Source organism: Oreochromis aureus, linkage group 15 (genome assembly GCF_013358895.1).
Source record: "Oreochromis aureus strain Israel breed Guangdong linkage group 15, ZZ_aureus, whole genome shotgun sequence".
Classification (NCBI taxonomy): domain Eukaryota; kingdom Metazoa; phylum Chordata; class Actinopteri; order Cichliformes; family Cichlidae; genus Oreochromis; species Oreochromis aureus.
Window position 1 is genome coordinate 35,440,257 of NC_052956.1, and position 14,599 is coordinate 35,454,855.

At 40.8% G+C, this 14,599-nt stretch overlaps 2 protein-coding genes across 3 annotated transcripts in view; one reads left to right on the top strand and one right to left on the bottom strand.

Moving 5' to 3' along the window:
• Positions 1-9,744, bottom strand: part of camsap2a (calmodulin regulated spectrin-associated protein family, member 2a) — a 46,043-nt gene extending 36,299 nt beyond the window's left edge. The window contains exons 1-3 of the mRNA XM_039599079.1: positions 9,339-9,744; positions 8,791-9,246; positions 5,708-5,967 (exon numbers count right to left, since the gene is read on the bottom strand). Coding sequence (XP_039455013.1) covers positions 5,708-5,967; positions 8,791-8,929 — 399 coding nt within the window. The 5' untranslated portion in view covers positions 8,930-9,246; positions 9,339-9,744. The remainder of the gene's footprint in view (positions 1-5,707; positions 5,968-8,790; positions 9,247-9,338) is intronic.
• A 67-nt stretch (positions 9,745-9,811) lies between these two features.
• On the top strand, positions 9,812-14,585 carry ddx59 (DEAD (Asp-Glu-Ala-Asp) box polypeptide 59). 2 transcript variants are annotated; one of them, XM_031759324.2, is made up of 8 exons: positions 9,812-9,906; positions 10,180-11,041; positions 11,396-11,578; positions 11,693-11,782; positions 12,013-12,264; positions 13,298-13,450; positions 13,992-14,120; positions 14,219-14,585. In XM_031759324.2, exons 2-8 carry the CDS (start codon positions 10,193-10,195, stop codon positions 14,477-14,479), a joined length of 1,917 nt encoding a protein of 638 aa, XP_031615184.1. In that variant the 5' UTR covers positions 9,812-9,906; positions 10,180-10,192; the 3' UTR covers positions 14,480-14,585. The 2 variants fall into 2 exon arrangements, with proteins under 2 accessions (XP_031615184.1, XP_039455014.1); XM_039599080.1 differs by having other exon boundaries at positions 9,864-9,924.
• The last annotated feature ends 14 nt before the right edge of the window (positions 14,586-14,599 follow it).

Sequence of the window (14,599 nt, forward strand, 5' to 3'; positions counted from 1 at the left end):
CTTCCTGCCTGTGACTCCGCTGAGGTCAGCAAGGACAGAAACAACTTGGATGTGCTTCCCTTAAACCCTGCTGCTTCAGCTCATCTTTGTTCACAAGATCAGTTGCAATATGAGGAGAAAAAGGTTCTGAGGAAGCCGGTCTGATGTTGACAAGTGTGTTGTTACATGCTTGGCACATAATTTTCTGTAAATCACCTTCTGTGTGTGCCTCTTTGCACATGAAGCAGCGTGATAGCGTTGCCATGTGCTTCTATCAATCTGGCATTTCAGCGTCTCTCCCGGAGTCTATCTCCTACTATAACAGCCACTACACACACACACACACACACACACACACACACACACACACACACACACACACACACAGAGCACACAGCTGCACATACATACAAGTTCATATCGCAAATAACGACATATGCAGGCATAAGCACCCCCTCTCTTGCGCCCACCTACACACAAACGCAACACCCAGCCAACTGGAGTGTAACCATGGAAACGGAGTGCCTGCCCAATAGGAGGAGTGATGGAGGCAGCAAAGGAGAGAGAGAATAACAGGAGGAAGTGTACGCTCCTCCATCCATCCATCCATCCATGGTATATATATGTCTTGATGAATCAGTCTGTCACAGTAAAACTAATATTTGGTACACACAGTGTGTATATGGCTGTTGCAATCATTTTTCATCACTCCGAGTTGACGAAAATCCAACTGGGATGGAAATGTACTTAAAATGGTTGATATGGTGTCCATGTGCAGGCCTTTCATCACATTACCAGCAGCAGCTTTATTTAAATAAATAAAGTATTGGTGTAGGACAAGTCCTATCATTACAGACCAGCAATAAAAACAGTTGTATTATCAGCTGCTAGAGGGAACTGCTGTCCTGCAGGGGTAATGCAGGTATGACACAGTTATGTTTCTTGATGTTTCAAAGCTAGCATGTTGTAAGATAACATTCCTTGTCCAGTTTGTTCCAGACCAATTGGACTCAAATTAAGAAGCTTGAATATTTTGTGAAAGTCTGACTTGTGCAATAAATGTGCTATATAATTGGCAGGCAGCTAAACAGAGGGCCAGAACTAGGTTGAATGTAATTAAGGTTCAACTAGAAATGACGCCTAAAAATATCTGCGAATAAGTGTACATTACGACAGCTTAAAGCCTGGATTCAACTAGAACAAACCTGAATCAGTTCGCATTAGGGCTGCCACAAACGATTATTTTGATAGTCGACTAGTCACCGATTATTTTTGCGATTAGTCGACTAATCAGATCATGCATCGATTGGACGTAAAACTTACAGCTTGAAAATATGTTAAACGTTTATTTTGTGACCCAGAAAGAATAATAATAGTAATATTAAAACTAACTAGCTGCCGCCATTGTTGACAACTGCGCTGGGCCGCACTATGAATTCTGGGACACAGCTTCTTCTTCTTCGGGGTTTAACGGCAGCTGGCATCCTTTACATGCACTGCTGCCATCTTCTGTTTCAGTCCGTTATTACACTTTTAAATCCTACTACTTATTCCTGCGTCTTTTGTGATCTTACAAAGCTTCAAACGACGCGTCGACTATTAAATCAGTCGTCGACGATTTTGATAGTCGACGTAATCGTGACTAGTCGACTAATCGTGGCAGCTCTAGTTCGCATACATGTAACAAACACAGCTGCCAATAAGGTAAACCCCTGAAAGAATATGACTATAGTGACTATAACCCTGTTTTAGTTTTATGGTTCTACTTATATACAGTCACAGAGACACATAAAGCCAGTAAATAACCCAGAAAAACAGGACGTGGTGCTTCTGACTACCAGCATTCAGAGCATACAGTTCACAGAATAAATGCATTATCATCTAATGTATAATGAAAATCTCATAGTGGCATCATGAACTATTTACTGCTGCTTTATTAAATTAAATAGTTATGACATCCACTGTTCAGTTGTGAGATTATTTAAAGAAACATAAATATTCCTGCAATCTATTGTTTCCAATTACTATACTGTAACTAGGCTGTCACTGTTCTGCATGTCATCACAAAATTCAGAAGTCAATCTCTTAAGTCTGACTTTAATCTTATAAGTCTGTATTAAATCTCACAAGTCTGACTTAAATCTCATAAATCTGATTTTAATCTCATAAATATGACTTTTATCTTATATGTCTGATTTTAATCTTATAAGTCTGATTTAAATCTTATAAGTCTGACTTAAATCTCATAAATCTGACTTTAATTTTATAAATCTGACCTTAATCTCATAAATATGACTTTAATCTTATATGTCTAATTTTAATCTTATAAGTCTGACTTAAATCTCACACATCTGATTCAAATCTTATTCTGACTTTAATCTCAAAAGTCTAAGATTCATAGCTTCATAACATGACTCAAAAAGTCATAACCCCAAATTATAGACTTTTATTGGCTCTAATCCTCTTCCGTAGGTTACACACACACAGGTACAAACACAGAGTTTATCCTTTGGCTACATTCTCACCCCGGCCGATATAATTTAATTTCACCATGGCAACAGAGTGACTTTCTCCAGGGTTAATTTTTCAAGTGAAGACACTGCTTGATATTTGATAAGGATTATCTGTTGAGTATTGTCTCAAACTTCCTTTTTTGTCACATGCCACATGTACAGTGAAACAACACAAACATGATATTCCTGCTGCATCACACATCTTTGTGTTTCGAATAAATCCTCCATCATTCCAGAGGACTCACTCAAAGAAGGCCACTGCACTTCCACAAATGAGCACAAGCCTAGCAATTAAAGCTTTTCTCAGCAGGTAATTGTGTTCACTGTAGTGCTGCATGGGAGGGACAATGTTTAACGCTAACAATATTTCAGTATTGCCCACCTTCACATCCCTCTTTATTCTTTGAGAGCACTACAGGTGGGGAGAGTCAGCGATACAGAATGTGTGTAGGCGACCGAGTGGGAGGAAACTGCGATTTGGATTCTGCATCTTCACGTGTAGAAATGTGTCACATGGCAGAAGAGAGAAGGCTGAGTGGGCAGACTAGTAGCAGAAATGAGAGGGACACAAAAATAAGACTATAAAGCAACGTCGGGTCGGCAACCTAGCGAAATGTCAGCAATGTGCTCGCAACTGACACGTGTCAGACAAGACGTCAGCAGCATCTGATTCTGTAGCTGCCTGACCTACTAAAGCTGCCTTCAACATCCTCTAAAGTTGCTTATTCTGAATATTCTTATTCTTCATGCAAACTGCTGAGTCAAAAAAGATGCTAAGCCAAAATGCCACGAAGCATTATTTAACGACACTGCTGGTGCTCTTATCCCGAGCAGCTTACAGATACAGCTGCAGGCAGGTGCTCGGTCTCTGCTTCTGGAGTAAAAGCAGTGATGTTTTTCTTTCACTAAAACCTCTCAACACAGGAAACCACCTTGTCTGATTCTTCCAGAAGAAATGCCTTTTTCTCTATCACATGAGTTCACTTCGGACCCCTAACAGCCAAGGTAGACACTGAAACAGTCTCTTAATAATTAATAAAGCTCTTCTTGAGCTGCAGTGTGCAGCCAGCTGATCAATATTAATACAGTCTCGTAGTGCTTATCAAACTGCAATCATTCCACTAGTGGAAACACTTGCTCGGTTTGAGTCAGGTTGCTGCCCCAGCAGAGTATTCAGGAAGACGATGCACTAGCTGTCAGTTCAGTGGATTATTATTTATTCTCACATCAACGTAATTCGGACACTGCACAGATTTTGTATACTTTGTGTGAGTTAAATAGAATCTGTCTGCGCTGGACCTTTAGATTGTTCGTTGTCTTTGTTGGGTAACATTTATAAAACTGAGAAAAAGGTGAAAATGACTTAAATCACATCTTCGTGTCTCATTTAATGTCCAGTCTTGGAAATACCAACGATTTAATGCCAACTTATGAAAATCTTAACAGACAAAGACCAATGGTGGTGCAGACAAAGAGCCAAGAACAAAACAACAGGATAAAGCGAAATCAGGAGGTGGGAGGAATAAGAAGCAAGGAAAAAGATGGGTGAACACAGAGAGGGAAGTGATTGGATTTAATGGGAATGATTAAAAAAGGGGAAAGCTTTGGAAATAAAGTAAGAGAGGGGATTTGAAAGTGTCAGGAAGGTAAGTAGGGAGTAAGGAAAAAGTGCAGAAAGAAAGAAGATAAGAAGAGATGATGAAAACAGAAGAAAAAGGCCAGGACAGAGCATGGAAAAGGAAAGGTGAAGGATGAAAAATTAATGGCAAAGGAAAGTAATTTCACACTCTTCTAACAGCTCATTTTCACATTCACAAAAACCTGCTCTGTCACACAAACACAAACGCTGACACCCTCTAGTACAACATTCAGCCATGAACCGCAGTGAATTACAATCAAATAAAGAACCCTTGCATTAGTGAGCTAAGAGAGACTAGCCAAATAACACTCACAAGTGCAACATTTCCCTTACCTTTAAAAACCCATCAAAATTTAAATCTGAGAGAAATTGTTGCACTGAAACACTTGTTGTAATCTTGAAACTAAGTGCTTTAAATGTAACCCCAAACAAAACTTAAATAACTTTTACATTAGCATTGGAGGGAAATTAAAACCAGCAAGACTCTACAAGCAGACTGCAGGCATACTGTGTGCTAATTGTGTCTCAATTGCAAATTCGCTGAAGCAATAAAGCCTCCTATTGCGATTTTGCCCCAAAATAATGAGGATACCTCAATCTCGCGCAGTAGGCTTCCTGCAAAGTCATCTCATCTCTGAAAATGACAGACTGAGAGGAGCTGCGAGTGTACAGTAAATCCCACCCTACAGCATGCTTTCATGTAGGAAATAGCAACGCGCACAGAGCAGTAAAAGCCTTGAGGTGTGAATCGGCTTAATAAATGACAAATTCAAGACAAAAATCTGTATGAGAGATATGTGTAAGTGACACACTCTCCAACTTGTTGTATTCTCTTGTTACACTGTGGTCGTTTTGCATTGTAATTCTAATGCAATGTATAATGTGTAGAAGCTGTTGGTGTCCAGTTATAGTCCATTAAGAGACTATGTGATTTCCACAAAGTAGTTTAATCACAGTTTAGTATGAACCAAATTGTATATATATGAACATGAATAAGAACTATTGTGGTTTGTCATGTTTACCTGAATTATTATAGAGAAATATGTTTGACAATCAATAGGAGGAAAAACATGTCCTGATCAGTAAGCAATAAAGGTTTGCACATGAGTTTAAAAATAAGGGGATAAATTTAGTACCTTGGCAAACAATATTAAACTTATACTTGATCAAGCTAATAAGTAAAATACATTTATTTATTCTAATATCTTAAAGGAACAGCATATTCTATGGAAACCATGAAATTTGAATATACTATGTAGCTAGGAGAGAGAAAGCTGCAGGGTGATCTTGCATTTGAGTGCATGAAGGCATAAAAATATGCGTTTCTGCACCTCAACAGACCAGAATGTCTGCTTAAGTAAAGTTTCAGCAACAGCAAGATCAAATAATGAGACGAGGAAGGAGACTGTATGCGTGATAGATGTCTGAGTTACTGACAAAGCAAAGCAAAGGTTTACTACCACTGTACTACTACCACCAACAGCTTGGTGCATGCCTAATACATTATTAACTTGATGCACATAAGAAAGAATCTTTACTCTGTACAGTTTTATCAGCTTTCACACAGCTCCCCTACCATTTGCAGAGGCCTCTTTCGCAGGTCTCTCTCAGTCACCAGCCTCTCCTGGTCGGTGACGTACAGACCGCGTTGAGCTAGCGCCTGGATGACAGCATCGTGACCCAGCAGCGGCTTGGCAGTGTCGCTCTTTAGGATAAGGCTGCCAGCCCTGCAGTAGAGGTCTGCAGATAGCAGGAGGCTGGCCACAGGAGGCTTCAGGTGCTCCTGCTCATACTGGTCTGTGTAGAAAGGGTCCTTCAAGTCTGCTGGGATGCTGTCTGTATGATAGAGCAGAAGAAGAATTAGCTGACAAGAAGAGCTTAATTGCAACATGCTGCCAAATCATTTAAATAACAATGTATGAATCAATTCATATTAGATATTAAAATGCTGGCAAACATTAGCATGTTTCTAAATTGCTTGCCTTGCCACATCATTGAGGATCATATAAAAGAAGGTAAACAAGTATATTATTAAAAGCGCTGGTGTAAAGAGAGGAAAAAAGCTGAAAGCATTCTGGAGCATTAGTTTTCTACCTTTCTAATGAATAGTCATTTAAATTCTATAATACGATAAAAAAAAAATAGGATAAACTCAGATGAGCTAATATCAAGTTTGGGGCGTGTTATTCTAAATCTGTCTTCACTGAGGATTTTTCCCTCTGTGGACAGATTGTCTAGCAATACTTTGGCACAACTACTTGTTTTCATTGCCATGCTTTGACAATAACATCACATGGATCTGTGTGGATAGACCTCGGCGTTGCTATAGCAACTGCAGGATGAGCGGTAACCTGATCGATTCATCCAGTGTGTATCTCTGCAGCTTCCAGCTCCCTGGGAACACCCTTCTCACTGCCTGCCTCATCAAAGAGAGAGGCTGCACGTGAGCATGTGTGCCTGTGTGTTCATTATCTCAGGCAAGTCCACTGCAGGGGGGATAGCGTACAAATAATTTGAGCAATTCTAGTCCATACCTTTCTATCAAGTGTTTTCACAAATCCACGTCTGGGAACATAAAGTATGTTATGCACAGTTGTTAGTAAAGCTACTGCAAACCCTTCTTTCCCTGGTGCAGATTAAGGAAGCCATGATTAAGCGTTTTCAAATGAGACTATTTGAAAACATTAAATTATGTCTGCAAGCAAAACAGACGCAGGGCTCGTTCCTGTCTCCTTGGCACAGAGAATGGATCTTAATTAGGATAAAAGCCTGTGTGTGTGTGTGTGTGTGTGTGTGTGTGTGAGTGGTGATCCACACACTGACAGCTTTATGCTGCCCATCCTCCAGCCAATGCTCTCGGAGGTCAATGAATCACCTGCTTTGACTGACCGCTATCAGCAAGGTCATCTGTACACAGTGTTATCACAGAACAGAACTGCAGGCAGCAGTAGCAACTATCCAGGTTACAGGGTTTCCTGTCAGCAATATATTCATATTAAGGATCCTAACAAAGAACAAAAAAATACACTATGTCTTTATATTAACTTCCCGCAGCGCCTTCATCCTCCACAGGGAGAGGTGAGAGGTCAGGCTGAGCTCACAGAACACCACCTCTGGAGCTGCTTAGGAGACGATTTTTTATGTTATCTTTCAACATTTTGTGTTTCTGGTTTATATTCTGTAATGCTCCTAATCATTTTAAGGACAAAGAAAGCGTTGAGCATGAAAAAGTCGGCATTATCTTTTAATATTTCATTAGCTTGGTAGTATTTGAGCTTTTACTCATGCAGACTCACAATCTTCCATTCAGTCATTGTTACAACTTAATACTTTAAACAAGGACATCTGGAAAAATGTCTTGTTAAGTGAATACAGAGGGAATTACACTCATTGTCTGTCAGCCTCTGGTTTTTACCTGGTATTAAATGGTGCTGCTGTTCTGAGCTCTGAATCAGGACACTGTAAATGTTGGGAGATAGCATTTGACAGCGACTCCTGACAGCAGATGATCTGCTGTACAGCTCACATCTCGCACATACTTGACTGCATATTTTTGATGTACTCTCGCCTCAATCTAATGAGGCGGATGCATGTGAAGCTTTCACAGCAGCGTAGGCTGGGATCTGGAGATGATCCCGCTCCCTTTCTCTTTCTTGCCCTTCCCCTCCCTCTCTGGGGGGCTGTATTTTTGGAATCAGCCCATTTCATTCAGTTCTGACTGAAAATACACAAGATGATCAGCAAGGGATCTCATGATTGCTGAGATATAAGCAACACAAAAACAAGGAATGACGCTCTCAAATAAACTGAGATGGTGTATGAATCCAGAATATAATACAATAACTACAATTAAAAAAAGAGATCAAGATGAATGAGTTGATAAAATGGGAAAAGGATAGCACAGAAGGATCTTGCGCTGCATTTATTAAGACACATTTGCAGTTACTGCTTGGATCCTTTTTATAAAATTGAAAAAACATCTTTTTCCCACTGTTGTTCATTTTACCTCGTGCATCCAAAAAAGACGTGGATGCTCCACCAAAACAGATGTTTGTGCTGTAGTTTTCTATTATAGATGCTCAAGTGCAAGCCAGATAATCACACTGATTTGCCACTTTATTATCAACGCATTGTTGGATATGCATCCATGCATCCGCTATAACAGTTAAAGTATTTAACACTAATTCCATTGAAACTGTGGGATTACATCTACTTCGTTAGGTGTCACAGGATGTGATGCCATACTTACTTTGCAGTTCTGACATGGATGCAGCACCCTGGAAGTGACATCATTTGAAACAGGTACTTTAATATCTCTATAAGTATTCTCCATTAAATACCCCCCCCCCCCTTGATTAGGGACCACAGGAAGTGGGTTTTTAGTTTTGTTTTTTTTTTTTACCTTTCTTTCGTTTGGTATAACACGTATTGCTTTCCTCATAAGAAATGAATGAAAACGATGGCAGTTTTCATGTGGACCAGCCCATATGGGAATTGACTGATAATAAATCATAAATCTCCATTACACATTTGTTGCTTTGGGTTTATTTGGATTCTGACAAGCATGCATTAAAAACAAACAATCAAAAGCATTAAAATCATAAACAGACTCGTGCTGCGTCCGGTTAACTGTTGCAGTCGGTGCGGTGATGGACCTACCTGTCCCGTATGCTTTGGCCACCAACCATGTGAGGCTGCAACACATTTTGGCTCGGGAGAAGTCATAGTGCTCAAAAGACTTTATTGCTGGAGCAACGAACGTCTTCTTAACATCCCTGACGTCCTGAACTTCACCCATATTTAACCCCTTGATTGTTCCCTCAAACCCTACGAAGCGAAAGCATCCCAGTACTGGAATTTGGTGGAAAACTATAAACAGCTGGAAACTGAAGAGATGGTCTGTCTTTCCGCAGATTATTCAGAGATATGTATGTCCTTCCAGTAATAAAATGCTCTTGGGACTAGGTTTGTTTTGTCTTTTTCGGTCTCGTTCACACAATGGGTCGCTACTCCTGGTGTTTTTCATCCATTCTGTTTTCTACCAGTTGAAAGGCACTCCGTCTGAACAAGCTAGGTTTCCTTGGAAATCAGAGAGGAGGGAAAAATGCTCGTCGACTGGAATGAAAACAACAATATTTCCATTATTTGAGTTGTTTGGCAGCAGACGGCTTCTTCCTTTCATGGCCATGTGTCATTGTATGAATAACCTGTGTGTTTTGCATTCGGTCCTCTATTCGGTGCCGTGATGCGGTGTTCCTGCAGCACTGAGGCTTTCTCTAGCTCTGCACGTTTGTTGTCCAACGCGCATGTGCGAACGGTGCTTTCAAACTCCACTGGGAATTTTAACACTTTTATCCTAATTCTTTGGATTCAACCGCCCACAAACATATTTTACCGCAATATAGTCGGTAACACGCATTAACTTACTACACTGCAAAATTTCCACCCCGGGTTTGTTTAATAGGCTGCATTTTTATTACTTTTACTCATTCTCTGTTACCCTGAACGCACCCTTAACGTAAAATATGACAAATAAAAAACTGAAATGAATAAGAAGAGGTCAATATACTTTAAAAAAATTCCAGGACAAAGATACACATTTTTAAAACGCCATGTTTTAAATACAATTTTGCTAAAGACAGCGATATAAATAACAGGGGAAAAAAGCAACTCGGCTCCACGAACTACAATTCCCAACGTCCAAAGGAAGTAATGTTGCGGCATCAGTGTGCGGCGGGAACTGTTTGCGACTGTCGGAGGATTTGACGCGAAGAGGTAATGTTGTTTTTGTGAGTAAGTAACAACCAAATGGTGGCTCAGAAAGTGTAATTTCAAAATACTGAAAAACTTTGTTTCTTCGCAGCAAGAGTTATTTAAAACTTACATTTGGAAAAAGTCGATTTGGCCGTGTTTTATTTTATTTTATTTTTTTTTAAAGTGAGCTATGGAGGTTCTTCATACTCAACGTAATTGCAGCTGCTGCCATAACATGTCACCTAAATCTTTTGGCGTAACTGAGCGTTTACATCTGCTTTGTTGTGGTTACAGGTAGTATTTAAACATGTTTCTGCCACGAGCCCTGAAGGTGAAGAGACCTACCCAGGGATCGGCTCAAGTTGTGATTAAGAAAAGCAAAGTTGTTCAAGAGGAGGATAGCAAAAGTGGCTCCGAGACACCTGCTCAGAGCGAGGAAGCATGTGAAGACACCCAAACACGAGATGCGACAACACAAGCAGCTGCAGAGAGCTTAGCACCCGAAGATGGACACAGCTCCCTCTCAGATGACAGTGATGATGATGATGATGATGATGATGAGGAGGAGGAGGAGGAGGAGGAACCAGTGAAATCATTTAAAAAGAACCAGAGATGGCCTGAGCCAGGAGAACCTGCCTGTGTGATGTGTGGTCGCTATGGAGAGTACATCTGTGATGCTACAGATAATGATGTTTGCAGTCTCGAATGCAAAGCCAGCCATTTAGTGCAAATGGGCATGGGGACTGGGGCAGATGCATTTATGCAAAAGGACCAAAATAGAGATGAAATGACTGTTCAAAGTCAACAGCCAGCAGCTGACCCTGGTAGGGTGGTTGAAAGTGAACCGGGCTACTTCTACAGGGAAGATCGGTTCATATCAGGCCTAACAGAGGAGCAAGTGCAACGAATTAAACAGGAGCTGGGCATAGAAACCCAGGGGAGAGATGTCGCAAGACCTGTTGTTGAATTTGAGCACTGCAGCTTCCCTGCCACATTAAGTGGTAACCTGAAAAAGGCTGGGTATGACACACCTACCCCAGTGCAGATGCAGATGGTCCCTGTTGGTCTCACAGGCAGGGATGTGATTGCCAGCGCAGACACAGGATCGGGGAAGACTGTAGCCTTTCTGCTGCCAGTGGTCGTGAGGGCACTCGAGGTACAGTATTTAAGCTAATATGTCACATACAAATGCCATCAAGTTAAATTATATTTGAGGAGGCAGACATTTCTACACCCTGGATAAATAGCACCACAGCCCAGATCTAAATATGTAAATCTGGACTGAATCTGCTTTTGTATCAAGCGTTTGCCCTCCTGAGCTACCCCTTAGCAAGACATTAGACTCCAGTATCTGACAGAAAAGCTGCTCCGTAGTTGCCAATGACCTCTGCAGATAAAAGAGTCGAATTGAATAAATGTATTCTCAAAAAGACACAAACAATTTTACATTTAAAAATTCACAAATCCTCTCTTGGTGACATGCAGTCTGTAACATTGCTTCTGCTTTCAGAAATCAGCACACAGTGTGGGCAGCCCTGTGGCTCTGATCCTGACCCCCACCAGGGAGTTGGCCATTCAGATAGAGAGACAGGCCAAGGAACTTGTGATGGGACTCCCCAACATGAGAACTGCCCTGCTGGTCGGAGGCATGCCGCTTCCCCCACAGCTCCACCGCCTGAAGAGCAGCATCAAAGTACAGTCTCTGTTTTATTTTTCTTAAACAATAATTTCCTCCTGCTGCAGTCAAAGCTTGAGGCTGTACATTTCTCCCATGCCATGGTTTTGTTCATTTCTCAATCTCCTTTAGATTGTCATCGCTACTCCTGGGCGGCTCATCGAAATCTTGAAGCAGAAAGAGCTGAAGCTTGACAAAGTGAAGATTGTGGTGGTTGACGAGGTAGGACAAACATACTGAAATTCACAATTGACAAAAACTCTGCACTTTAAGACAAAGTAATTCAGTTCAATTCAATTTATATAGCTTTAAGGATTAGTAATGTAAAAGTTGTATTTTAGAACAGACAACATAATGACAGCTTTTGAAAGTATTCATCTATGCATTGTGTAGAAATCATTCAAATCAGTTTTAAGAGTCCTGCAACATGAAAGTTGTGCTGCATCCTGTAGGTGGACACTATGTTGAAGATGGGCTTCCAGCAGCAGGTTCTGGAGGTTCTTGAGCAAGTCCCAGAAGAACATCAGACTCTTCTGGCGTCGGCCACCATCCCCACCGGCACAGAGGAGCTGGCCGCCCGGTTGGTCCGTGACCCTGTACGTATCACTATCGGCGAGAAGAACCAGCCGTGCGCCAACGTCCGACAGATCCTGCTTTGGGTAGAGGAACCTTCCAAGAAGAAGAAGCTATTTGAGATTCTCAACGTAGGTCATAGATTAGATGTTTTTCAATCTTAAGTTTGAGTTTTTAGATTAAAAATCATGAAGTCTTACAAGGTTCATTGTAAGTGGAGTATTCCTGAACACACTTCCACTGCCAGCATATGGTTTCTTTTACTGGTCAGTAGATATTTTTAGTTTTTGAATTCAGACCAGGTCTAATTGGACTTTGCACTCCAAGAAAGTACTTTAGAAGAAAAACACAAAGTTTTTCATTAGATCAGTTTTAGGTTACAGTTTATTTACTGCTCAGTCTTGACACGCACTGGTACCAGCTTGGTATTTTAACAGCTGGCTATTGTTGGTGGGAATATTTTAAAGTCCAATAAAGAACCAGCCTCCCCTTCTGCCATATTTAGACAGCCACTGTGGACACTCTGGCCTCTATCTGAAGGAAACGGGTGGGCACAGTGCCATGGTACCACTCCAGGAATCCCAGCAATAGCTTGCACTGTTTATATAAAACAGAAATGGTCGACTTTAATTAACTTGAAGGAGAAAAGTGCTCTTAGGTCGTAGTTTGAGTAACATAAGACTCTTTTCTTATAACTCAGTAACTCATAGTGTAAAGCTATTGTCTTACGAGCAGTGAGTGAATTGTGGAACTGCAGAGCTACAAAACTGGGATTTGGACGAGACACGACAAGGAAACCTGGAAAAACTGGAATGGACATGACTCAAAAACTAATCAAAGCAGTTGCTTCATATATAGCAGCTCTTACAGCATAGTGCATAATAGTTGACTCAAGATTACAATATGTTCTCCCAAAGAACAGTAAAATTAAGAAGGTGTGATTGGGAGTATGCATTTCTTCCTGACTTGTCAAGTTACAGTTACTGCTACCTGTTGGAGGGCTGGAATGTATCCAGATGTGTAGATGCCTCTACAGGCACATAGTATACATAATGTATTAGTTATATAGCATTTTTGGTAAGATTTTATATAGAAAATATGTAAAATGTAAAAAAAAAAAAAAAAAAAATATCTTACTGCTATTTTAATTTTTTCACTTTTCAGGATGGTAAGCTGTACCAGCCTCCAGTGGTAGTGTTTGTAGAGAGTAAACTCGGCGCTGATCTGCTCTGCGAGGCAGTCGCCAAGGTGACGGGCCTCACTGCCGTGGCAATCCACTCTGACAAGAGCCAGTGGGAGCGCAACCGCATCCTCCGGGTGAGACCAGTGGGAAAACATGCACAGGGAAGAAAAACCAAACAATGCTTCCACGTTTGGTGTCCTAAAGTGTTTATCTTCAACAGCACAGACAGATACCCACAGCTGAGGCTTTCCCCAGCTTTAGTCTGCATGTCCAATGCAAAGAGACACAATGCAGAAAAAAACACTTTCTCCATTTATGTGCTTTAGTTCTTAAATACTGACACCTTCTTAACAGGTGACTGAAGAGGTGTGGATTTATTGATACAGTCAGACAAGGCCTGAAACAATCCAGAATAAATCTAAATTATTAGGAGTCAAAGTGATTTATAATCCCAGAGTCCCACTTTTAGAGTATGTAATTTTACTGGCTGATTATATCAGACATAAATATGCTGAATTGTTTTATGGACACCTCGGTTTGTTATCTCTGCTGTGTGTAAAATATAATTATGGGAACTACATGCTTATAAAAATAGGCTTGCCAGTAAATGCAGTTCATTATTAATGTCTGCTGTATGTGGTACATACAGACTTCTAATTGTGGTTTTCTCTTCAGGGTCTTCTGGATGGTGACTTTGAGGTAGTGATCAGTACAGGTGTTCTGGGCAGAGGGCTGGACCTGGTCAATGTCAGACTGGTGGTTAACTTTGATATGCCAAACACAATGGATGAGTATGTCCATCAGGTTAGTCAGCACTGCTTAGTATCACTTTTTTGTAGTTTCATTAGGAAAACCTTTCAATTACAACAGCTAATCTAATATTACCTTTTTTTCCCATCTAGGTGGGCAGAGCAGGTCGGCTGGGACACAGAGGAACAGCCATCACTCTTCTCAACAACAACAACAAACGGCTGTTCCTGGAGGTGGTGAATCGAGTCAAACCCACTGGCTCCATTTTGCCCCCTCAGCTCTTAAACTCACCCCACCTCCACGAACAGCAAAGGAGGGAAAAGCAGAGAAACAAGAAGGACCACGAGGATTCACTGGTTACCACAAATAACCTCCTGGACATCATAAAGAAACATGACCGTCGCAAGAAGTAGCAACTTCTTCCAGTCTTTCATGAAAAGTTGCTTATTTATTGTGTAACTTGTAAATGTTTAATTTGTATATTTTGTTTATAAATAAATACATGAAATGTGTTTTCTATATCTGTTTTTTTA

Bases quoted from the DNA above. Each gene is read 5' to 3' on its own strand.
- ddx59 (XM_031759324.2), top strand. From the start codon at position 10,193: ATGTTTCTGCCACGAGCCCTGAAGGTGAAGAGACCTACCCAGGGATCG. The intron at 11,579-11,692 runs GTACAGTCTCTG...AATCTCCTTTAG, and splicing joins GCCTGAAGAGCAGCATCAAA to ATTGTCATCGCTACTCCTGG. The intron at 12,265-13,297 runs GTAGGTCATAGA...TTCACTTTTCAG, and splicing joins AGCTATTTGAGATTCTCAAC to GATGGTAAGCTGTACCAGCC.